At 49.9% G+C, this 26,401-nt stretch overlaps 1 protein-coding gene across 1 annotated transcript; it reads left to right on the plus strand.

Moving 5' to 3' along the window:
- Nucleotides 1-2,749: 2,749 nt before the first annotated feature.
- On the plus strand, nt 2,750-26,212 carry MEIOSIN (meiosis initiator). Its single transcript, XM_028135126.2, is given in 15 exon segments — nt 2,750-2,820; nt 11,014-11,116; nt 16,643-16,754; nt 18,247-18,374; nt 19,274-19,389; nt 19,391-19,467; nt 19,470-19,484; nt 20,416-20,515; nt 21,299-21,399; nt 22,051-22,206; nt 22,582-22,655; nt 23,727-23,945; nt 24,015-24,256; nt 24,938-25,027; nt 25,646-26,212. Coding segments are annotated over 15 exon segments (1,770 nt in total). The 3' UTR covers nt 25,812-26,212.
- Nucleotides 26,213-26,401: the final 189 nt, after the last annotated feature.

The raw sequence follows: 26,401 nt of genomic DNA on the forward strand, positions 1-26,401 counted from the left end.
AATTTGGAAAGAACAAGTTTATCGATTTACTTAAACTGATTAACACAATAATTAACAGTGCCCTGTATTTTGTCAAACACTTTCCCATCCATTTCCCCCCTGGTTTTCTTACCACTACCTCCTAATTTACAAATGAGAAAATTAAGCTTTAGAAGGGAAGATACCCTATGCACTAGGAACTTGTCCACATCGTAGTAGGAATACAAGCTCCACGAGGACAGGCGCCTTTGTGTATCTTGCACAAACACCCGGAACAGCGTAAAATAAGTGTAAAAACAGTGTAAATTCCCAACTTGCCGCATGTTAATTAGACACCCTGCAGACAACCCTAGTAAGAATTATTCCAAAATTATAAATATGGCAGACAGAGATTAAACCTCTTCTCCATGGCAACACAGCGAGAAAGTGATTGGCACTGAAATGTGTTGGACACCAGGGCCTCTATCCTGCATTTACTTTCCAGGCCATCCTCCTCAACGGCCATGCGTGAGCTTTCTAAAATGGAGAGTTTGCTACATCAGAGCACATACATCTTCGCGAAGGGAACTGCTACTAAGGCCCAATTCCAATGGTCCCCTTCTTTGAATGGTTTTCTCAATGTATTGCACTTCGATTAGCCCCTGCCTCACTGTATTCTCAAGCTCTGTGAGCCTTCCAGACAGAGCTGGGAAAATCACGGCTAAATCCCCAACTTGCCGCATGGTGCTTGGCAACAGTAGGCCCTCGTTAGATGCGCGCTGAAGGGAGAGAAGATGGAAATGGGATACTGGAGGGACTGAAGGGGGACAGTCCAGTCCAGAGGTGGCCGTTGAGAAGACCCCGCCTCCTCTCGATTAGGATCCGGGGGCCCAGGACCAGCTAGAGCCCTTAGGGGGCGTGGTCTGTCGAGGCGTGGCCAGGCGGGGCGGGACCCGCAGCACAAGCGTGCAGCTGGCTGCGCGCTGATTGGTCGGCCCTTTGGCGCGCTCCAGCAAAGAAGTGCCAGGAGGCGCGAGGCCGAGTTCGCGCCATGCTGGAAGACAGGGCCCTTGGCCAGGCGCGCATGCGCACGTCCACTTGCACCCTGCCCTTTCCCGCTTCCAATCTCGCGCCCAGCACTCTTGGCGGGAACTGTGGGGGCGTGGCTTGGCCTCAGGGGGCGCACGCGGCTCGGCCCCAGGGGCGCACTCTTGCTCTTCTCAGGCCTCGCGCAAGGTCCCGGCACCAGGGCATTCGTGGCTGCCCCACGCCTGGGATGGGAGCGAGGGGGCCGAGGCCGGCCTAGGGCCCGCGCGCACCGCCAGCCTTCCAGGACCAGCAGGAGACGCAGTTTGACCCGGCTCCCAAGTGTGGGGCTGGCGCTAAACCAGAAGGGGTGCCTCACGCCATTTTGCACGTCCTGAGGCGGGTGTTGGAGGCTGAGGGGAATTGGGGTGGGGAACTGACCGGCACGACCGGCCTAGCTCCACTCAAGAGCAGCGCTTTGGGGCGGCGGCCTCCCGCTGGGGGCTTCCAGGGTTCCAGGGCGGAGGGGCCGGCTCCCACGCTCCGCCCCCCACGCGCCGTGCAGGTGGCGGGTGAGGCGGGACTGGAATAGCAGCGCTGAGTCAGGGTTTGAGGCTGGGCCTCGGTTTGGGGATCCAGGCGCAAGTGTGAGATACTGCAAGGCGCTTGAATAGGTCCGGGGATCTGGGGTCTCGGGATTTGTGTCTGGATGTAACTAGTTTTGGAATCTGAAGGCCTTGGATTTTGTGACTGGAAGCTTCCCTGTTGGAATCCGGAGGTCCTGATTTGAGGGTGTGGGAGTCGTTTTGAGTCCTGGTGTATCATTTTGAGGGCCTGGGGTCAGATTTGAGAGGATTGAAATCTCAGTGTAGATTTGGGGTCCAGAATCTCAATGTAGAGTACAGGGTATGAGATTTAGGGTCTGGAGTCACAGTTTGGAACCTTGAGAATTAAGTTTTAGGGCCTGGAGTCCCTGGAGTATGGGGCTTCAATTTTATTTTATTTTATTTTAGTTGGGGTGGGGGCTTCAATTTTAGAGCCTGGGTCTCAGGGTAGGACTCACATGCACGATCTCTGTTTTGGGGTTTGGGTCATCACATGAGGGTCTGAAGTGACACTTTGAGGGTCTTGAGGTCTTTATTTTAGGATCTGAAGTCAATTTGGAAGGGCTGAGGTTTGCTTTGCGGGGCTTAGATTTCTTTAGGATTTTGGTTCTCGTAAGGTTTGTGGTCTGTTATTTTAATGTTAGGATTGGGGTCATATTTCTGGGTTAGAAGTTGACAGTTGATGGGTCTAGGGCATCTCAGTCTTAGAATGTAGGGTTTTTAGGTTTGGAAGGTCTCCTTTTCGGGTTCTAAATCCTCACTTTGGGAGTTTAAAGTCACATCGTTTTAGTGTCTTAGTATCACAGCTCGGGGATTTCAGGCCACAGTTTCCAGGCCTGGTGGTCTCTGTTTCAGGGTCTGACATCTCACTATTAAGACAAACTCTGAAGTCATCGTTTGGGAATTTGCTCTATAGTTTTAGCTCTGGATCATGATGTAGAGGCCCCCAACGTACAATGTGGGGTTCACGGGCTTCAGTGCAGAGTTTTGGAGTAATAATTTGGTTTGGGGGGCCCATATCTGTGGGGCTTGGGACCACCATTTTGGGATGTCTGGTGTTCAAAGGAGCACTGCGGGGAAATGAAGGCTGTCCATCATGCCGCCCCCTCCTCCTGGAAGCCCGAGGTCACTAACAAGTCTTTCTCTTTCCCTCTTTGCAGATGTGGGGTGCCAGCAGATATTTGTATTTCCCCGAAAGTCCCAAAGCCAGTTCTCCGAGTTCCACTGACAGGTAACCACGCCCCCTCCCAATCTTCCTTACAGCTCCAGCCACTCTGGTGGACAATAATAGGAATAATGTTTACTGAGCATTTTGTTTTGCCAGAGTCTTTGCTAAACCTTTTGTTTCTTTGATATGCTTTCTTTTTTATATGCTTTAATTATTTTTTAAATATATATATATATTTTATATATTTTTTATTGATTTCAGAGAGGGAGAGAGAGATAGAAACATCAATGATGAGAGAGGATCATTGATTGGCTGCCTCCTGCACGCCCCCCACTAGGGATTGAGCCCGAAATCCAGGCATGTGCCCTTGGCTGGAATCGAACCAGGACCCTTCAGTCCACAGGCCGACGCTCTATCCACTGAGTCAAACCAGTTAGGGCCATATGCTTTAATTCTAACAACTCCACAAAGAGTATAACTACTATTTTCAAGGTCAGAGAAGTCTGAGGTGGTTGACAAAGATCATCCCTAAGCCCTTGCAGGCTTTGGCATTCTGAGTGTCTTAAATGCTCTTCCTTCCTTTCTTTTATTCACATATTCATTCTTCCATCAAGCACGTACCAAATGTCAGGGATCTTCTAGAGGGGATTTTCACAGCAGATTGAGGGTTGGATCACTTTTCTCCTTCCCTCCAAAGTCAGGATAAAGAAAAAATAGCCTGGCTGGTGTGGCTCAGTGGTTGAGCATCAACCTATGAACCAAGAGGTCACGGTTTGATTCCTGGTCAGGGCACATGCCTGGGTTGCAGGCTCAATCCCCAGTGTGGAGCATGCAGGAGGCAGCCGATCAACGATTCTTTCTCATCACTGATGTTTCTATCTCTCTCTCTCTCCCTTCATCTCTGAAATCAATAAAAATATATTTTTAAAAAGAAAAGAAAACATAGTCTGCCCTTGCTGGTATGGCTCAGTTAGTTGAACATCATCCTGTACACCAAAAGGTCACCAGTTCAATTCCCATTCAGGGCACATGCCTGGGTTGTGGGCTTGGTTCCCTGCAGCTGTTCGATGTTTCTCCCTCCCTCTCCCTTCCTCTCTAAAATCAATAAAAACTTAAAAAAAAAAAAAAAGAAGAAGGAAAAAATAGCCAGAGATCATCATATACCCTACTGTTTCCACCTCCCCCCATGATTTTCTGTCCATTCATCTCTTCATTTATTAACTCCAAAAATAAGTGTCTACTTTGTTCAAATTCTCTACTTAGGTACTGTGCTCAGAAGGAGCACTCTGAAGAAAAGGAAGAATGCCTGTCCCGCTGCCCATTCCTCCTGGAATCCCAGAGGTCACCAGCAATGCATTCTCTTTCCCCCCTTTCTAGATGTGGGGTCCTTGTATTAAGAAAGACTCTTAGTTGCAGTTAACAGAAACCTAGCTGAAACCAGCTTGAGCCTAAAAGGGGATTTATTGGATTCTTCAAACAAAAAATTCAGAGGCATCAGGCTTCGCTGGCTCCAGGTGGGGGTTAATGGTGTTGACATGAAACTGCCTTTCTCAGCTCAGCTATGGTCCATGTTGGCTTCCTTCTCAAGCAGGCTCTCCCTTTGTTAGGATACGATGGCTTCCAGAAGCTCTAAATCCAGATCTTGCTAACTTGACAACCCCAGCACAGTCTCACTCCAGAATCCATGGACTCTAATTGGCCAAACCTAGGTTACGACCCCAATCCTGAACCAATCTGCTTGCCTGGATCTTGATTCTGAGCTCCCTAGTAGAAGGGGAGGTTGATGTTAGCCTCTCTGAGAGAGGGGCAAGGGTGTTCCCCCAAAGGAAACTATTACCAGAAAAAGGGGGGATTGGATGTTGGTCAACCCAAAACAACAGGTTTATCAATCATAGTTATACAATAAATACCTCCACCCCATTCTCTAATATCCTTTATCCCTAAATCATTCTGACAAATGACTGTTTACCTTCTGTCTTGAACTAATCTTTTGTGAGCACTCCCCCTGTTCCAGGTACTATGTTGAACACCTTCCTGACAAGATCAAACTTCCTAGCCACCTGCATTTTATAAATGAGTTAAAAACAGGCTCAGAGAGATGAAAGCAATTGCCAAAAGTCACACAAGCCAGTGGCAGAGCTGGGATTCCAGTCTAGGTCTGTCTGCTTTAAAAGTTGAAGCTTATAGCCAATTATTATGCTGCCTCTCGGGATTGCTCCCTGATTTGTTCCACTTTGGGGCAGCTCTAACTCTTAAGTTCCTGTGCATATTAGAGCAAATTAAGGACCAGGCCTTGGTTTTCCCACGCCTTATAGAAATTTGGACTGGCTCTTGGTTAAGGCTCCTTCCAGCTCCCATAAAATAAAGGAACTAGGAAGTGTTTAGGCTATTTAGCTCAGGAAAGAGGAAACACAGGAATTAGAGTCATTTGCCATTTCAAAGCCCAAGAGGCTGTCACAAGGCAGAAGGAGTATTCATTAATTCAACAGTTTTGTGTGTTTTTTCATTGATTTTTTTACAGAGAGGAAGGGAGAGGGATAGAGAGCTAGAAACATCGATGAGAGAGAAACATTGATTAGCTGCCTCCTGCACAACCTCCACTGGGGATGTGCCCGCAACCAAGGTACATGCCCTTGACCGGAATCAAACCTGGGACCTTTCAGTCCGAAGGCCGACGCTCCATCCACTAAGCCAAACCAGTCAGGGCAATTCAACAGTTTTTTATTGAGCACCTACTAAGTGCTGAGCATTATTCTAGGAGCTGGGGATCAAGTCAGGGCCACATTATGACATTCATGGCCATAGGCAATTTTGTCTTCCTGGGCCCTTCCCTATTACAGTGGTCAGCAAACTGCGGCTCATGAGCCGCGGTTTGCCGCTCTGTTGACTAATGAGTTTGCCGACCACTGGGATAGGGGCTTAATCACAAGGAACAACAACAGCCTGTAATTATTGGAATAGAGAGTCTAGGTCAGTGGTCGGCAAACTCATTAGTCAACAGAGGAGCCGCAGTTTGCCGACCACTGCCCTATTAAAAGCATATTAAAAATTACAGTTAATTACAGCATTGATATAAAGATGAATATAATCCAAGTTGGATTATATACATTTTTTCTTCTGATTTTAAAGAAATTAAAACATTTTCATAAGCCCCTAAAGGTATGCCTACGAGATGTCAGCCTGATATATAGCAATAAATAAAAAAGACAAAAATCCTTCCCATTGTGGAGGGGTTGTTTATAATAAACAAGATTTCGTATGCTGATTAATAATATAGCAAGTAACAAAAATGTGCTTATTTAGATGGAGTGATCAGAAAAGAACACTCTGAAGAGGTTATATGTTTTTTAAAATATTTTTATTGATTTCAGAGAGGCAGGGAGAGGGAGAGAAATAGAAACATCAATGATGAGAGAGAATCATTGGTCAGCTGCCTCCTGCATGCCCCACACTGGGGATCGAGCCTGCAACCCGGGCATGTGCCCTGACTGGGAATTGAACTGTGACCTCCTGGTTCATAGGTTCAACCACTGAACCACGTCAGCCGGGCAGTTACATATTTTTTAAATCCTCCCCTGAGGGTATGTTTATTGATTTAAAAAAAATTTTTTTTAGAGAAAGAGAAACATCTATGTGAGTTCAGTTGCTTCCCATACACGCCCCGATTGGGGATTGAACCCGCAACCTGGGTATGTGCCCTGACCGACAACACTCCAATTAACTGAGCCACTTGGCCAGGGCTAAAGAGGTTACATTTAAGATCAGCGGTGAATGGGGAAAAAAACCATCCATGCCAAAGTCAGGGCAAAAGAACATTCAAATGGAGGGAATAGTAAGACCCTAAGGCAGAAATAAACTTGGCAGTTTAGAAAAACAGAAAAGGGATCCATGTGGCTGGAGCTGACCTATTCCCCACAGACCCAGAGGGCAGAGCTGGGTAAGTGGGTGAAAAGTATAGAGACTATGAAGAAAGAACCTTAACCATCAGCCAGGAAAGGGGCAGCCTCGGGAGGGAGTATCTGGCTCCCAGAGGCCCCTGTGAGCAGAGCCCAGGTCACACCAATTCAGGACTACTGCCCAGAAGATGCCAGGGGCCGAAACCGGTTTGGCTCGGTGGATAGAGCGTCGGTCTGCGGCGGACTGAAAGGTCCCAGGTTCGATTCCGGTCAAGGGCATGTACATTGGTTGCGGGCACATCCCCGGTAGGGGGTGTGCAGGAGGCAGCTGATCGATGTTTTTCTCTCATCGATGCTTCTAGCTCTCTATCCCTCTCCCTCCCTCTCTGTAAAAAATCAATAAAATATATTAAAAAAAAAAAGAAGAAGAAGAAGAAGATGCCAGGGTTTTGTGATTCTTAATCACCCTTTTGTTCCCTCCAAAAAATGTTTGCATAGAAGGCTCTCTTGGTGCTTTGCAAAACCCAGAGGAAACACCCAAACCCTTTTGTTCAGACATGGCCAAATGTCTGACACTAGGCCTGGATATTTTTTCTTCCTTGCTTCCTGTGTTGCTCCTCGCGGCTCCTCTAGAATGGAAGAAAAGCGATATGCAAAAAATAAATATCAGGGATAGACAGGGCTTTAGAGATCAGCCTACCCAGTTTTCCGCCAAGAATAGAACCCCAACATCCTTGCTCTTCAAAGTTATGGTGTCTACCAGGAGGTAACTAGAGACCAATTGCTGATATTTTTCTTTCTTTCATTCCTTCATTTAGTCAGCTAATATGTATAGTTTTATGTATTCATAGTGGTTTTGAGGAGATGAACTAATGATGTCATCCCCTGTGTAAAGCCCCCTTTTTTTTTTTATGTGCCCACAACCAAGGTACATGCCCTTGACCGGAATCGAACCTGGGACCTTTCAGTCCGCAGGCTGACGCTCTATCCACTGAGCCAAACCGGTTTCGGCTGTGTAAAGCCCTTTAATGGCTTCCTGATGGTCTTAGAACAAAGGCAAAAATCTGTCTATGAGTCTACAAGACCCTGCCTCTTCTGGCTTCTATATCGTTCTGCAGTCTTGTCTCACCCTACAGGACTCTTTGCTTTCTATGCTGCAGACACTACAACTTTATTTCTTTTGGATTCTCCATGCTTTCTTGTGCCACAGGGCCTTTGCACATGTTCCCTCTATCTGAAATGTTTTCTTTTGCTCTTTACCTATTTATTTCCTCTAATCCTTCAGAACAGGTTCTGGCCAGGTTTACTTCTTCAAAGAAAGCCTCATTGATTAGGTGAAAGCCAATAGTCAAAGCTATGCCCTGGCTGTTTTGGCTCAGTAGATAGTGTTGGCCCATGGACTGAAGGGTCACAGGTTCGATTCCCGGTCAAGGGTGCATGTCTTGGTTGCAGGCTCTTAATTGTTTCTTTGTTTTTGGAAGAACAAAAGCTAAAACTCATTTGATTCATTCAGGGTTCATTAATAGTCCATTTTGCCCTAGCTCGTTTTTCTCAGTGGTAAGAGCTTTGGCCCGTGAACTAAAAGGTCCTGGGTTCAATTCTGGTCAAGGGTATTTACCTCGGTTGCAGGTTCAACCCCCAGTCCCTGTCAGGGCTTGTGCGGGAGGCAACCAATCCATGTCTCTCACATCCCCTTCTCTGTATCCCCTCCTCCCATCCACTTCTCTAAAAATCAGTAGAAAATATCCTCAGGTGAGGATTAACAAAAACAAAACACAAAGCTAATTCAAGCTTCCATAACATCAAGCAACACCTCGCCTTTGTCTCCATCAGATCCACTTCATGGACATGTGACTCATGTAGTCACAGAGCCCTAAGCTTAGAAGAGCCCGATGCTTGGTTTAGTGCTCTGCTCTCACCATCTTGAAATGATCAGTTTTTGAACAAGGGGCCCCACATTTTTATTTGTAGTACTGCTCCCCAAGCAAGTTATGTAGCTGGTTTTGGTCCTAGTTGCAATTTTATGTTTGTTTTCGTGACAGTTTGATTAATGACTTTATCCCTGACTATACTGTGGCACTAGAAGGGGCTGTGTTTGTTTTTTATATTTTTACTAGAGGCCGAAATTTGTGCAAGAGTAGGCCTTCCTTCCCCCAGCTGCCGGCACCGGCTTCCCTCTGGCACCCAGGACCTGGGCTTCCCTCGCAGCCCTGGCTTCATCTGGAAGGACGCCCGGTCTAATTAGCATATTATGCTTTTATTATTATAGATTGTTATAGATTCCTATCACCTATCACAGATTCTAACACATAGTTGGTGCCCAATAAGTAATTGTTGAATGAATGAGTGAGAAAGACATTTTCAGGATGTCAGAGTTTGGTTAGGGGGATAGTGTGTCGTTCACACTACTCCATTTCCTCAAGGACAGAGACAGTGATTCTTCTCCATTTCCACGGTGTCCATCCAGCCCAGGGCCAGGCAGGAAGGCAAGGGAGGTTGGGGCAAGTGACATTTGAACTAGGCCCTGAAGGAAGGAGAAAAAAAGATTGATGGAGACAGAGGTGTTTGGGCATTCCTGAAGGAGTAGCAAAAGCAATGGCATATGTGTGTGATTTAGGAGACAGGCTCCAATGTCTTTGTGTCTCCATCTGTTAGGAGAGTGTATGGAGGTGTGTATGGGGGCATATTATGAATTATTAATTCAGGGATTAGACCCCAGAAGTTCATCTGCCCAGGAGTCAACTGCTTTCATGTCCTTTTGTTGTTGTTGTTGTTAATCCTCACCAGAGAATTTTTTCCCATTGATATTTAGAGAGAGTGGAAGGAAGGGGGAGAGACAGAGTGAGAGAAACACAAGGATTGGTTGCCTCCCAAACACGCCCTGACCAGGGGGCCAGGGCCTGCAACCGAGGTACATGCCCTTGACTGGAATTGAACCCACGACCCTTTAGTCTGTGGGCTGACACTATCCACTGAGCAAAACCAGCTAGGCCCTTCCACAAAATACCACGTGTGGGCGTGCACGTACAGTGCGATTGAAACTTTGTGGCCCATGCACAGAAGTCGGTTTTTGGCCTGGGCGAGTCTATTTTGAAGAAGTGGCATTAAAACACTCAAGGGGCCAAAGAGCCGCATGTGGCTCGCAAGCAGCGGTTTGCTGACCACTGAGCTAGGGCATGCCTTTTTTTAATCGTTCATTTAGCAAACATGCACTGAGTTCCTGCAGTGTACCAGGCCCTGTTCTAGGTACCAGGCCCTGTTCTAGGTACCAGACCCTGTTCTAGGTGCAGCTCTCAGCCCAGTTCAGGGGTCAGAGAAGATCATGAACCCTGGGGCTGGGGGACCATAGCAAACATACCTCACCTTCCTGTGGAGTTAGGGTTAGACAATGGGAGAGAACCAAAGGAAGTAAGAGAATGGCCAGCCAGGCCAGGCCATGAGGGGTATTGTAAGCCACATTGAGAGTTTTTGTGTTAAAATATTTATTAATTAAATTGATTGGGGTGGCATTGGTCAACATGAGCATATAGGTTTCAGGCGTGGGTTTCTATGTCACAAGTTCTGTATATTGCACGGTGTGCCCACCCCCCAAATGTTGAGGGTTTAAACTTGATCCTTAATAACGGGATGGTATTGAGATGTTTGAAGCACCCATTAGGCAACTAATGTGTCAGGTTCTGTGCTGGGCGATTTCACACGCTCTAATTTATTTAGTCCTATTGCTAATCCTCTGACCCTGAATGAATATCCTCATGCCCATTGCACAGATGAGAAAACTACGGTCAGATTCATATTTCAGAAAGATCACTCTGATTCTACTAGACAGTATGGATTGGAGGAGGCCAGGTGGGAAGCTGGGAGACCCATTTGTATGTCAGTAAACGGACTAAGCCAGGAGTGCAGGGATGGAGAGAAGGGATCAGAGGAGGAATGGACAAGATTTGGTGACTGATTGGACAAGGGGCTAAGGGATGCTGTCCAGATGATGCCCAGGACTCTGTCTCAGGTGCCTGGGGTGGGGGACATCCCTGAGATGAGGAACAATGAGACAGGAGGTTTGGGATTCAGATACCAAATTCCATTTTGGATGTCCTAATCAAAACCTGTTTTTGGCCCTAACTAGTTTGGCTCAGTGGATAGAGCATCGGTCTGCGGACTCAAGGGTCCCAGGTTCGATTTCGGTCAAGGGAATGTACCTTGGTTGTGGGTACATACCCAGTAGGGAATGTGCAGGAGGTGCTGATCAATGTTTCTCTCTCATCGATGTTTCTAACTCTCTATCCTCTCTCTTCCTCTCTGTAAAAAAAAATCAATAAAATATATTTAAAAAGCAAACAAAACAAAAAACACACCTCTTTTTGTCCCAAAACAGGAAGCCAAGAAAAAACCACACCAGCAAACTCCATGAGTTGGCATTGCTGCTACCTCTGGCCCCAAAGACCAGTAGCAAGAAGCTTACTAAGGTATGTGGACCGAAGGAGTGGAGGTGGATTTGGGAGCTGGATTTTAAAATGTCAGTAATCTGGTTAACTTCCCTTGTCCTGAGAAACCTACTAGTAGACAGACTCTCAGTGACAGCACTGCGATGGGACTGGGAATTCCTGGGAGTCTTTGAGCACATGACTCCAAGATTCTTTCTCACAAAGGAGGCAGGAGGAGCTGGGAGGGGGAAATAGGCAAGGAGCCAGGTAGAGGTCATTGCTTTGGGAGTCAACCAGCCATGGATTTGAGCCCTCCAGCTCCATAACTACAGAACCCTGGGCAGGTCACTCAGGTTATCAGCCTCTCACGCTTTGTGTTTCTCAGCTGTAAAATGAGTAAAGATAACTCCTCCGACCCAGAGATACTGTGAAGCCAAAATGACACAATAGCCATGACAGGCCCTGAATAAATGTCGGTTCCCTCCCTGTTGTGGCCCGTGGGTATCATCTGCACTGGGGAGAAACAGACAAAGCTTCTCTGCGTGTCCCCGTTGGCTATTCAATAAATGTACATGGTGCTGAGCTAACACCTCACTCCCAGTGGGAACAACTTACTGGGAAACTAGGAGATCCTGAAGGCTTGGTGTGATGTCTTCTTGCTATAGTTCCTCTCACTCAGTCATTTATTTGTTCATTCATCAGCCATTTTATGGAAAGATTATTGGATGTCAGAGCTTTTATGATTATGACAAGGGGAGGGAAAGAAATTTGAGACCCAGTCCTCATCCTCTGGGAACTCAGAATTTGGCAGGAAGATAAAGCTTTGAACACAGGAGTAACTGGTCCCAGCTAAAGCGTGCTACTTGCCTCCAGAGAGGGTCAGAGGAGCAGGTGTTTTGGAAAGATTTGCCAGACCCCAACCCTAAGCTTCTCCCTGCCTGCCACATTCCATCAGTCCCCAGTCATGTTGATTCTCCCCCTAAATATCTCTCAGTCATGTGTGCTTATTTTATTATTATTTTTTTGTTGTTAATCCTCACCCAAGGATATTTTTCCATTGATCTTTTAGGAAGAGTGTAAGAGAGAGGGAAAGACAGAGAGAAATATCGATGTGAGAGAAACACATAGATTGGTTGCCTCCTGCATGTGCCCTGACCAGGGCCTGGGCCAGGGAGGAGCCTGCAACCGAGGTACATGCCCTTTACCGGAATCGAACCCTTTGGTCCACAGGCCGACGCTCTGTCCACTAAGCCAAGACGGCTAGGGCCTTATATTAGTTTCTTGTTGCTACTAATTACCACAAATTTACTGGTTTAAACCAAAACAAGTTTATTCTCCTACAGTTCTGGAGGTCAGAAATCCAAAATTAGTCTCACTGGTCTAAAGTCAGGGTGTCAGCAGGCTTGGTTCTTGGAGGCTCCAGGGGAGAATGTGTTTTCTTTCCTTTGCCAACTTCTAGAGGTCACCTATGTCCCTTGGCTCACAGCCCCTTCAGAGCCAGAAGAGTAGCATTTTCAAATCTCGTCTTCTCTCTCTCTGCTTTTGTTGTCATTTCACCTTCTCTGCCTTTGACCTTCCTGCCTCCAGCTTATAAGAAACCCTTGTGATTACAGTGGACCCACTGAGATAATCCAGAATAACCTCCCCAGCTGAAGGTCCTTATTCAGTCACATCCAGCACATCTGCCAAGTCCCCTTTGTCATAGAAGGCAACGTAATCACAGGTTCTGGGGACAAGGACATGGATGTTTTGGGGAGAGGCATTACACAAACCACCACGGTGCTCAAAAATACTGGGGGGGTTTTGTCCTCTGTCGTCAATCGTTGGAGTATTTGGTACACAGATGCTGTCCTAAGCTCTTGGCAGGAAGGGCAGAGATGTCTGGGACACGGTCCCTGCTCTGGAGGAATGACCTTGTGTCAGGGGACAGGCCTAATTTTATCACTGACCAGATGGCCACATCTCCTCATGGAATTCTCCCCAGGCCTCAACCTACTTTCTTTACCATTGATTTTCTACATCTTCATCCTAAGTTCAGTCCTGGGACCCTGCTCCACATACAACCTGAGTTCCTGTCAGTCCCCAACTTCCCACTTGACCAGTCTGCTTAAAGTCCATCACAGTTCATCAGGGCTATGTGACCTGCTCAGTCTGCTGCTCAGTGAACTAATGGGGGCCATCATGTGTGGCCTCTCCTGCGTTTGAGACGGGCTGCAGCTTAGATCTGTGACATCCTAACGCACCATTCTGGCTGGTTAAGCGCCCCCTGCCCTGTATGATGCTGTAGCTTCTTCCTCTGGCCACCAAAGCCTTCAGCATATTACTGATTGTTTTCGTATCTCTGACCCCCTTTACATGCAGAGTTCAGAGATGGCAAGGACCATAACAGATAAATCTCTATCCCCAGAGCCCCACAGAGCCTAGCATAGAGCAGATAATAACCATTGAACAATTGATCCCAATGGACTGAGAGTTCTAGGTGTCAGACCCTGAATGCCAAATGTTTTATGTACATTTTCTTATTTAATCCTCCCCACAAAGCTTTTTTGAGATGCATATGTTTATGCTCATTTTTTGGTTTGAGGAAACTGAAGCACAGAGTGGTCATATTGTGCAGAGAAACACAGCCAGCTTACAGTGAGAGAGAGGCAGATGTGTCTTTTTCCAAAGGCCCACATACTCAACCACTCTGTCATTCAGTGCTCAATAGATGTTTGTTAAATGAATGAATGAATGAATGAATGAATGAATTTCATCTGTTGAGGAAGTTGCAGGACCTGTCCATCTCACCCTCTGAAGATCTCTGGTATTTGAACCTTTGGTGCAGTTCCCAAGCTAAGAAATTTCAATTGCTGAGCCTTTGTCCTGAAATCAGAGATGAGGCCCAATACCCTCCTGCACAAAACCTTTATACCAGTAATAATAAGTAACATTTTATATTACTTTACAGTTTACAAAAACTTCAGCTTAATGAGTGCCCACCATGTGACAAGCCTGGTGTTGGAGATACTAAACTAAAAACATAGTATCTGCCTGGTCTAGTTATAAAAAGTTAGAAAAGGTTCTCATTTAATCCCCTGAGAACTTACCGAAAGTACTCTCACTGTCATCAACTAAGCATTTATTAGGCAACTAACGTATCAGGCTCTGTGCTGGGCAATTTCACACACACTAATTTATTTACTCCTAATGATAATCCTCTGAGCCTGAATGAGCATCTCATCACCACTGCACAGATGAGGAAGCTGAGGCTCAAAGAAGTAAAACAACTGCTCCCAGCACACAGCCAGGAAGTGGCAGATTGGAACCAGGCCCTTCCAAAGTAATAGTCCCTTGCTTGTGTCACATGTGTTCCTTAGTTGGATCATAGCTTCCTTTCGCGGATCAGGTTAAACAATTTCAGTGACTGTCTGTATCATATTTTATGGAACGGTTTCACATAAGTCCCCTCTAGAGACCATGTTTGGGTTTGGAAGATTACTACTAATGGCTTTATTGTTATTCTAGGGATCCAGTACGACCCAAAAAATACTTATTGATGTTCTTCCCTCATGTCTTGACCAGGCTAACTCCTTTCATTATTCAGGTCTCAATTTAAATGCTGCTGCTTCCAAGGGGACTTTCTGAACATCTAAGTTTAATTGCAGAATCCCTTGTTATACTCTTATTCATAACTAGAGGCCCAGTGCACGAATTTGTGCACAGGTGGGGTCCCTCGGCCTGGACAGCAATTGGGGCCGATTGGGGCCCTTCTTGCCCAGTCCTGATCAGGGCTGAGCAGAGCCGGCCTGGGGGAGGGACCACAGGAAGATGGCCGGCTGCGGGAGGTTGGCTGTGGGAGTACACTGACCACCAGGGGGCAGTTCCTGTGTTGGGCGCCTGCCTCCTGGTGGTTACTGCACATCACAGAAACCGGTCGACTTGTTGTTCGGTCAACTGGCTGTAATGGTTGCTTAGGCTTTTATATATATAGACTAGAGGCCCAGTGCACGAAATTTGTGCACGGGGGGGTGGGGGAGGTCCCCTCAGCCCAGCCTGCACCCTCTCCAATCCGGGATCCCTCTCACAATCTGGGACCACTGGCTCCTAACTGCTCACCTGTCTGCCTGGCTGATAGCCCTTAACTGGCCCCCCTGCTGGCCTGGTCACCCTCAACTGCCCCCCCCACCGGCCTAGTCACCCCCAACTATCCACCCTGTGGGCCTGGTTGCCCCATGCAGCCTGCTGCTCAGTTGTTTGGTTGCCCCTCGCTACCCACCTGCCACCTGGTCACCCCACGCAGCCTGCTGTTCAGTCGTTTGGTCGCCCCTCACTAACACCCCTGCTGGCCTGGTCGCCCCACACAGCCTGTTCAGTTGTCCATTCGGTTACGATGGTTGCTTAGGCTTTTATATACATAGATGCTTAATGATAATTTTGTATGATTTATGAGTTGATTAATGTCTGCTGCCCTCACTATATGGTAAGTTCCATGAAGGCAAACTAAAGTATGTCTAGGTCATCCTTACACACTTGGCCCTTAGTGGGGAGTAGTCTTTATTTGTTTGTTTTGTTAATCCTCACCAGAGGATATTTTCCCACTGATTTTTAGGGAGAGTGGAAGAGAGAGGGAAAGATAGAGAGAAACATCGATGTGAGAGAAATACATCAATTGGTTGCCTCCTGCAGGTGCCCCGACCAGGGTAGGAGTGTGCAACCAAGGTAAGTGCCCTTGACCGGAATTGAACCCAGTACCATTTGGTCCGCAGGCTGACGCTCTATCCACTGAGCCAAACTGGCTAGGGCAGGAGTAGCTCCAATACCAATACCAATACCAATACCAATACCAATACCAATACCAATACCAATACCAATACCAATCAGTGTTTGGTGGCTGGACGGGTGATGCCTGGTGGGCAGGAGTTTTCACACTTGGTGCTGTGGGGGAGATTCACTACTTTAGCAGTCATTGGCTAAGCCACCTCTCGATTCTGTGTGCTTGAGATATAGAAATCAGCTAGTTACAGTCTCTACCCTCAGCTAATCCAAGGTCAGTGGAAGGGAATGATGTGTGAACAGATAATTATAAAACAGTGTGGCAAGTGCCTTGGTGGAATCAGGCCCAGGGTGTTATAAGAGTGCCTAGGAGGGACATCTGACCCAGCCTGGGTGAGAGGGGGGAAGGGAGAAAGCTTCTGGAAGCTCAAAGGAGGAGATGCCCGGAGAGGGAGTATGTGGGAAGAAGAGGAGGCTTTGCAGAAAGACAACACGGCATGTGCAAAAGGCCAGGGGTGGGAAGCTGAACAGTGTGCCGGAAAACTGGACCTGGGTTTAGATCCCAGCTTGGCCGTGTCATCTCTGTAACCTTAGCAAATGCCATTACACTCTGAGCCTGTTTCCTTACTTGTAACGCTACCTTGCTGGGCCACAATGAGAACTAAAGAGCAAAATAGAAACATGCCTGTCAATGGAGGAATTGTTGGGGTGGGGATTGGGGTCCTGGAGCCTTTCTGCCTCTGGTCTCTGGCAGCCTCTCATTGTCTCAGGCCCCCACTCTTGTGCATAACCCTGTCTTTCTTTTGTGGGCAGAAGGAGATTCTGCAGTACATCCTGCACTACATTCAGTACCTCCAGAGAAACATCGATGTGGCCAAGGCCTTGCTCAAATTCCACACTGCCAATGGGGAAGGTGGAGCTGGGGGTAAGTCCGTTTCCCAGGGCCTGCTACGTCAGTATTGTCCTGCTGTCAGGGACCCTGGTGACTTCAACCATTCCAGGCCCTCCAGGATCACACAGCCTCACATCGGGGCAAAGTCAGAGCAGGGTGTCTGGGAAGACTGTGCGGGGAGGGGTCTTGGCGCTGGGCCTTTGAGGACAGTAGAAGGGGGAGCCCTGCCAAGTAGAAGAAACAATCTGAGCAAGCGTGCAGGCATGAGAAGACATGTGTGGAATGTCTGGGGACAGCCAAGCAGATGGGTGTGGTTGGAGGGGCCATGTAGCATCGAAAGGACAAGCGCGGGCTCTTGAGCCAGATCCTGACTCAGATACACGTCTTGTTTCCATAAACTCTCGGTGCTTCTGTTTCCTCATCTGCAAAACGGGACTTAGACCAGTACTTCCCTCCTGTGTTTGTTGTGAAGATTAAATGAGTTAGTACAAGTAGAGAGTATTGTAGCACGATGCCTAGAACATGCCAGTCATCCAGTACTGTATGTGCTGGGTGCTATCATTGCTGGTGTAAAACATACACAGGCAAGAAGGGTAGGAAAGAGGAAGAGACAAGATCCTGAAGGCTTTTGAGCACCCGCCTGAGGAGGGAGATGAAGATGAGACTTACTGAAGGACTTTCAGCCAGGGCAAGCCATGATCAGGTTTTTGCAGGTTTTGTTTTGTTTTGTTTTGTTTGTTTTTTAATGTTCTCTGTGAAAATCTTTGACATATTTTAAATATATTTTTATTGATTTCAGAGAGGAAGGGAGAGGGAGAGAGATAGAAACATCAATGATGAGAGAGAATCATTGATCGGCTGCCTCCTGCTTGCCCCCTACTGAGGATCGAGCCAAACACCTGGGCATGTACCCTGACCAGGAATCGAACCAGTGACTTCTTGGTTCCCGGGTTGATGCTCAACTGCTGAGCTCACTCAACACTCGGCTGGGCTGCAGGTTATTTTTTAGAAAGAGGTGCCTAACATCTAGCATGGAGGATTGGTTATTAAGTGAGAAACTGGAGTCAGGGAGATCAGTGAACATACTTTCAGGAGTGGTCCAGTCAGGAGACAATGCAGCCCCATCTGGCATGATAGCTGAGTGTAGGTAGAAGAGGGTACATCTGGGAGGTGTTAATGGGGAAGAACTGAGAGGCCTGAGGGAGACCTGGTGACCCAGGATGGGTGGTGGAACCCTCGCTGTCTTGAGGAAGGTAGGAGGAGGAATTGGTTTGGGGTGGGGAAAATGGGGGCGAATTTGGGAAACACTGAGTCTGTCTTCCCTCTCTGCCAAGGCCCAGAATGGCCTGGGGAAGCCCCAGTGTTCTCCCTGCACCTTTGGTGCCTGACTGTGCAACCTCAGACAAGTCTGATCTCCTCCCATGGACTGGGGTGGACCACCCCGCACCCTGCCCGCATTGGGAAGCATTGTCTGGGAGGGAGGATTTGGGAGGGCATGACCTCTCTCCTTCTTTGTCCTGTGCAGGGCTGGGCCGGAACTCCACTGTGGGCTCAGCAAGGCAGAGACACGTCACCCCATCCAGCTGCCTACACTCTTGTCAGTCCTGCCTTGGGGGAGCCTGTCAGAAACCTAGGAAAAAGAAGCTGACCCGAGTGTCAGGTACAAGCTGTCAGTGGAGGCAGACAGGAAGTTGGGTTCAGATGGAAGTGGGGCTCCTTCTCCAGGGTCATCACACCCCTCGGAGGCCCAGTCAGCAATCCTGAGCCCCTAATAAGGCTTCAGAGTCGGACACGCCTGGGTTCAATTTCTGGCTCCTCCTCTTACTAGCTCTGAGACCGGGAGTGCACTGTCCTCTGAGCCTCATCCTCCTCATCTGGAAATTGCAGTGCCTGCCACAGGGAGGTCTTGAGGATTAGGAGCCTGAAAACGTACCACTCAAGCAATGCTTAAGTGGAGAGGCATATGCCAGTTCCCAGTGAAGGAAAGCTACTGTCAGCATTTATTGTCTTTATGGCCAGTAACCCATCCCCGGCCAGAGAATCAGGGAGCATGGACGTCAAGGAGGAAAGACCTAAGAGTGAAAGACCAGTGTCCTGGGTCCAGCCTCAGCCTTGCTGTGACTCACTACATGTCCTCTTCCTTTTGCGGGCCTCAGTTTCCATGCCTTTAAAATGGGAGTTGGACTTAGTCAGTGATTTCCAGCCCTGGCTGCACATCTGAATCATCCAGGTGCCTTCAAAAGTGCCTGTGCCTGTGTCTCACACCAGAAGGTCGGTTTCAGTGGTCTGAGGTGTAAGCGGGGCTTCAGTCTTTTTTCCAAGCTGGCAAGGTGATTCCAGCCTATTAGCAAGGGAAGGGAGTGTCAGACTGTGGCCTGTAACTAAGGATCCAGGCTTATCCAGGAAGCACTGATGAGTGACTGGGCCAGGCAAAGCTTTGAGACAGGTGGTTGGGCCCAGAACAAAGAAGACCTCCCACCTGAGCCATCTTCTAGTGGTACTCAAGGCCCAGCCGCATCTGATGGCATCTCTCTGCTGTCCCGGAACGCCAGACCCGGGCCCAGAACCCTTGTTGCTGTCTGGCCCTGGACAAGCCCAAGAAGCAGGTGACCCCTCCCCCAGACCAGAAGGGAGGAAATGTGGAGGGGACCAGCACTCCGCCAAGATGCTGCATTGTCTTTGCCTTAAGGTGACAGAAATAGAGGAAGGTCCTGGCTGACATTGCTGGATGTGGCTAAGAACAGCGTTACTGTGACATCTCAAGTTGGTCTTCCCTCATCATTAATTCAGCCAGTCACTTGTACACCCCTCATTAGGCATCCGCAACATCCAGTCACAGTCCTGGTTAGCTGGAACGTCAACGTCTCTCACCTCATACAGCTATGGTCTCTTTCCAAGTGTTCTTTTCCCTTCAGGCTCTGCTGTGGGTGTAAGGGCAGGACAGAGTCAGTGCCACCCTTGTAAGGGCTGCGAGTGGCAGAACTCTAGGGACTCCCTGTCCCTGTACCAGCTTCAAAAGGCGTGATGGCTCACTCAGCAGAGAGTCAGGCGAGAAAGTGGGCAAGGGAAGACATGGCCTGAGCCATTCTATCCTCTATCCACCTGTTCAGCCAGCCCTTACTCTCTAAGCATTGCCTCGGCCAGGCCATGTGCTGGGTGCTGGGGACAGTCCATTGAAGGAGTCACACACTATCACTGACGGTCCAGAGTGATCCCAACACCCTGGGGTTGTCCAGGGAGCGTGAGGGCCCAGAGGAGGCGCCTGGCCCACCTGGGGAGGGAGGGCTTCCCAGTTTGGCTAGTTATGTGGCTTTGGGCAAGTTACTTAATAGCTCAATGCCTCAGTTTACTTAACTGTAAAATGGGGGTAATAATGGTACTCTTTCACAAAGGGTCAGTGACTAGTATGTAGAATACTTACAACTGTGCTGGCCATGATAAGCACTCTGTACTTGTTTGCTATTATCATCTTCATCGTCATTTTTCCACTTAAGGATTTTATCTTCCTTACACCTTCTGATAAAGGAGTGGAATTCCAGAAACCTAGTGCTGATTTGGGTGGCCCCTGAGCCCCATGCAGAGGTCCCAAAGCTTGAGGTTTTGCCTAGGATGGGGGAGGGGAGGCTGTGGCACCTCTTCACCTCAGCATCTGTGAGTCTGGCAGAGGAGTGATCATCCTAAATTGCCTCCTTAGGCAAAAACAGTGTCCAGGATGATGGGCCTTACCCTGCCTTCGGGGCCCAGCAAGGGGCCGAGAGGACCTATTTTCTCTACAGAGCACAGCCCTATCCCAGGTAAGGAAAAGCCAAGGGCTCTAGGTGGGGGAGACTGTGTTTGGTCTGGAATGGCTGAGGGGCAGTGAGGAATTAGGTTGATTTACATCTGATGGTGTCTGTGGCGCGAGCACTGCTGTGGGCCTAGCTTTCCACAGGCATCATAAGCTCGAAGGAGAGATGGGCCCCAGCCTCTCACCATATCCCCGTCTCCCGTCTCACCCTTCTAAGCCATCCTTACTAGTCACACAAACTTAGACCATGTCAGTTTGTGGCTTAAAGCCCTCCCTCAGATCCCAGATATCTTCATTGGCATTTGAGAACTTCTCTGGCCTCAGCTCACCTTGCCAGCACCCTCTCCTGCCCCTCACCCATGAAACTTACCCTTAACACCTGCAAATACTCACCACTCCCCCTGGGAGCCATGCCCTTGCCCCCTCTGGACTCTGATCCCTCTTCCCAGCAAGCCTGGTCCCCTCATCTCTACCTCCTTCAGGCTAAGCTCAGTGCTATCCTCCCTCCTGCCCTGCCCACCTGTCTGACCTCCCCAACCCCCCATAACTGTGTGGTCAGTGCCTCATTACAGCTGTCTCTCCTCACAAACCTTGAAGCTCTATGAGGGCAGCACCTCAAGCTGACTAAGCTTGCTGCCCCCAGCTCTCCCCAGCAGCCAGCATGGAGTGATCCCTGTCTTACCTCACAGTGGGCAACACTGAGTCACCCATCGGGGAGGTAGCTCACTCAGGGGCACAGCATTCCCAGCCTAGGGATCCGGCTCTGCCTCTTGAATTCCACCTCTTGCAGGTGCAAGCTGGTGTTCTACGATTCCAGTGAGGAGATGGACAAGGAGGCCCCAGACACTGACCCTTGGCTTCCTGCCTGGACCCCAGAGGGCAGCCCTCATGGTGACTGAAACTCTGTCTCTCTTCCTTGTAGGCTGGTGTGGGGCCTTCTTGGTACCTCCCTTCTGAGGATCTCAGTAGAAGGGGGGAAAGTGGGAGGGTGAATAGATGTCCGCTAAGCACAGGGATGGCAAGCACACAGTCACTAGCCATTGGTTGCCATGGCAGATATTGTTAATCAAGCATCACTGTTTCTGGTGATCCCAGACACTACCTCAGAATCCTTCTTAACACAGCTCCGGGTAGCTACAATCATTCTGTCAGATCTGACACATTATGATACTGACTAGAGGCCCGATACACGAAATTCGTGCAAGAGTAGGCCTTCCTTCCCCCGGCTGCCAGTACCGGCTTCCCTCTGGCACCTGGGACCCGGGCTTCCCTTGCAGCCCCAGCTTCGTCTGGAAGGTCGTCCAGAAGGACATCCGGTCTAATTAGCATATTACACTTTTATTATTATCGATTTTTTTATTTTATTTTTTTGGCCATCCCTGGTATAATGACAGGCATTGTGCCTCTTAATTTCCTCCACCAAGCACTCAAAATGAGCAGTTGACAGTCATCTTTCCCCAGCATCTGGCACCATCTCCTCAAAGCCAGCGGGGGCAGAGGGCAATCTGTGACCACACCCCAAGCTTGATGTTTCCTTTTCAGGAAGCCCACTGGCCTTGGAGCCTCCCCAGATTGACAACTGGAGTGTGATGGGCCAACCGAGCGAGATCCTAGGTCTCAGTCCTTCCCTCTTCAGCTCCCCAGGGAAACTGCTGCCAGAACAGGTCTTGGAGGATGGCAGCGAGTACCTGACCCAAGGTGAGCATGCAGGGCTGGACCTGACCCTTGGTTCATTCAGAAAACACACGGTGATCCCACCAAGTAAGTGTGCAGCCTTGTGCTGGGCAGGGCTGGATGCCCAGGGATGAATGCTGTCCGGGCCCTGCCTCGAAGAGCCCATAGCCTAGTGGGGGTGTGGGGGAGCCCCAGGCCGGCGTGGGGAGCGGGAGGCTCCAGAAGCCTACAGCAGGGACCAACTTGCTCTGCCTAGGGGGAGAGGTGGCCCCGGGGAGCTGGCCTGGGAGCTAGATTTGAATATGGCGGAGGAGATCCCGAAACCTAGGGAGTGGCACAGAGCCCTGGTGCCGTGAGGGAACCATTTTCATCCCAACCTCTGGCTTCCCTCCCGGACAGCTCTCTTTGAAGAGGTTTTCTTAGATCCTGTGTCTTCACCTTCTGCCTGCGTGCTGGAAGTACCCCTGAGGAAGGTAGGCATCGCTCCACCCCTCCATCCACAGGAACGGCCGTCCTGCTTTCCGTGAGTCACTTGCCTGCTCGATTCACTCATCCATCCCCTCAACGTTTCCAGAGACTCATCTGCTCATCCTTTGAATGCTCACTGTTGGCCACCAGGCGCCCACCCTGTGCTGGGCACTTGGAATGAACTAGACAAAAGGGATGAGAGCTACAAGGCTGTCAGGGCCTGGCTGGTGTGGCTCAGTGGTTGAGCATCAGCTCACGAACCAGGAGGTTGAGTGTCAATTCCTGGTCAGGGCACATGCTCAGGTTGCGGGCTGGTCGCTAGTAGGGGGCGGGCAGGAGGCAGCCAATCAGTGATTCTCACAATTGATGTTTCTCTCTATCCCTCTTCCTTCCTCTCTCTAAAATCAATATATATATATATATATATATATATATATATATATATATATATATATGTTTTAAACTGCTAGGTGCCCATAAAAGACCCCACATAATATTACAACTGCTCTATGAGACCAAGGTCTCTGGACCCCATTTGACAGAAAATAGATGAGCAACCTCAGGAATCCTCAGTTGGAAAGAGCTCCCTCCCAAGCCCCACACTGACCTCTGTCGCCACTGTCTGCTCCAGGAGCTCGCTACCCATCTGACAAAGGGGCAGCCCCAGCCCTGGTCCCCAAACCATTCTTCCTCCAATGTGCGTGGGCGGGGGCACTGCCTCCCTGAGTAGTGAGTGGGCAGTAGTAGGAAAATAGATCCCCTTAGTGGAGGCTTTAGTAAGTGCCAGGCACTGTGCTAGGTGCTTCTCAGCCCTGCAAGACATGTAGTGAGCACTCGTCTGTAGAGGAAATTGATGCTTAGAGAAGTTGAGACTTGCCCGGGACATCATGGCTACCATGTGAGGTGGTAAACTGATGCGATTAAGAGATATTGCCCCCAAAATAGGCAGAAGAGCTCAGCCCAATAGAGTCCCCCTCTGACCCCTGTGGGAACTTGGGAACATTTGTTTGAATGTCCAGGGGGTGTTTGGATGAGGTTGTCTTAAATCTGAGACATTTCTCATGCTCATTTCCTAGGAAAGCAGTGACTTGGGGCATGAGGAGACACCAATGTCTGCTCACATCCCCTCCCAGGACACCCCCCCCGAGGCTCCTGAAGACCTTTCTGACTCCCACAGCCTGGGCCTGTCCTCAGCGTCCCTGGACCACCTCTCGCTGAGTGAGGACAGCCAGGCGTCGTCCAGCTCTGAGGGCCTGGACACCGACGTGGACACAGAGATGGTGTGGAGGCAGCAGGTGAGGGGGACAGCCGTTGAGGTGGATCCCGCTTCTCCTGCCAGCTCTCATCTCTCTGCCCCCACCCAGGACGCTCCGGCCAACCCTGCGGACCTGAAGTCCGCGAGCGATGAGGATGGAGACTACACGTGGACCCCCACCCGGCGGGTGTCCACCTTGCCCTCAGCCAGGAGGAAGGGCAGGAGGGGCGGGGCAGACAGGCGCCCCGTGAAGCTCAAGAACAAGAAAGCCGCCTGCCCCGCGCAGCCAAAGAAAAAGTGTGTCAATGGCTTCATCATGTTCTGTAGGATGAACCGGAAGCAATACATCCGGTGGGTCCTCTTTGGCTGCCCGCCTCCCAGACCATGTTGCCCGCTGCTGGCTGACCCATTGGCCCCGTCCTCAGCCACACGTTCCCCCAGAAAATTGCTTACATAACCTGAAAAAAGTCAGGGGTAGATTAGGTTCCGATGTGGGCCCAAGCGCCCACAAGATGCTGTCTGGAGTCCTTGTCCCTCTTTTGGTGCCACTCTCTCCCAGATGGGCTTCCGCCTCAGGCAGGTGGAGCCGGCTGGGCAAGGTCAGTCCTGGGCAAGGCTCATGTCCTGGCCCCCATCCTAGCAGCCTTGTGGGAGGAGAGCTCCTCATTCCTAAGTTTGCAAGAAAAAGTTCTTGGGTCCGACTTGGTAGATCAGGAGCCCAACCCAGAACCCATCATTGCCAGCCTGAAGCTGGGGGATGGGAGGCCCCCCAAGGCACAGGGGAGAAGATCCAGGGGCTGATATTGGGAGCAGTGGATACAGGTGGCGTCTTTCCAACAACCATTTAGTCAGCGCCCCCCTTTTTGATGCCTCAGCTCCAGGGTGTAATGGGGGCCTTTCAAGACACCTAACACAGGAGGGAAAGAGCTGAGTCCTCAAAGGAAAAGCTGAGGCTCTGAGAGGGCAAGGGTCAGGTCAGACCTGGGTCTTTGCCCAAGCAGGCCTCCCCTTACCGCCTCCCTCCTGTCCCAGAGCCTGCCCGGGCACTGCATCCACAACTGCCACCAAACAGCTGGCCCAACTCTGGCGGGAGATGACAGAGCAGGAGCGGAGACCATACAGGTGAGCAGCCCAGCGGCCTGCTGGGGCGGAGGGCCTCCCTCCACGCCTCACCCTGCGTGGCTGTCAGAGCCTTGAGCTTCATGAGATTGGAAACAGGCTGGGAGTTTCCTGGGGTGGGAGGTTTGGGTGTTGCAAACTTATATGAAATATTTGGGGTGACAGAAGTAGAAAGGTGCTCTACCTTGGAGCTTAGAAGGGCAAGTACCTTAATTTGGGATTGGCCCCGCTGCCCTAAATTTCTTCTGCCCTCTCTGCCGCAGGGCATTTCTCAGAGCAGGAAACTGGGTCTTCCCTTTCACTAGGCCTCCTCCCTCTCTCCCCACTTCCTCCTCCCCTCCTCCCTCTCCCCTCGCTCTGAAAACCCCCTCCCCTTCACCTGTCTCTCAGTTGGCCCTCAGTGTGCAGAGACTGTAACAGGAGTGTGGGGCTTCAGCAAAGTGCCCCTGTGGAGTCCTATTATATAGACGGGCCCAGAGGTTCGCCCGCCCTGTGGGACCAGGTCAAGCCCTGCCTCCCTTTCAGCTCAGGCCCTGGCCACTGCAGGGCCAGAGCACTAGTGGTGAGGCAGAGCCCGAGAGGCCAGTGAGGAACCGCCCATCCCACTGCCTCTCCCCCCAGCATCAAAGCTCGAAGGTTCAGCCGCCAGCACAATCGGATTGTGAAGCAGGAAAGCTCCAGCAGCGAGGATGAGGCCTGGGGGGTGCCCAAGCCCTTCTACCAGCTGCTGGCCGACAGGGCCCGCTGCTCCGCACAGCCCGCCTCTCAGCCACCGATGAGCGGGTGACCACTTCGCCTCTCCTCCTCACCACCTCGCCGCTCCACAGCTCGTTTGAAACCTGGAGCCCATGAGGAAGAGGTTGCCCCCTCCTGGGCCTCAGCCCTGCTAGGCAGGTCTCCTTGGCCAGTTCCCGCAGGCTGGGAGGGGGTGGATTTATTGACCCCATGCTTTGTGTGTTTGCCTTGTATGTGGACAGCTGAACTCTGCCCTTCTCACAGCTCCTTTCTTCCCTGGGGAGGGAAGCTCTGAATGAAATGCAGGGAGAAGTTAAGGAGATGGGGCTCCCCTCTGACCTGCCTTTGTCTACCCCAGAATCAAATGGTTTCAACCCTGTTCATTCTCACCTTATCCTACTCCTCCCTCCCCTGTTCTATTTATAGGTTATTTATTGTTGCCAACAAAATAAAGTGGAACCCTTGTTACCAGCAAGGGAGACTAGGCTGCCCTGGTCCCCTGCTCCCGCAGCCCTGGGGGCGCTCCTTCCACCTGGATCTGGAGGCCCCAGGGTTCGAAGTTTGAAAGAAATCACACTCTCCCTCCTACCACAAACCTGATTTCCACCCCCAACCCCTCAGGGTGCAGGGATCAGAAAGCCA

The sequence above is a fragment of the Eptesicus fuscus genome, chromosome 21 (assembly GCF_027574615.1).
Source record: "Eptesicus fuscus isolate TK198812 chromosome 21, DD_ASM_mEF_20220401, whole genome shotgun sequence".
NCBI classification, from domain to species: domain Eukaryota; kingdom Metazoa; phylum Chordata; class Mammalia; order Chiroptera; family Vespertilionidae; genus Eptesicus; species Eptesicus fuscus.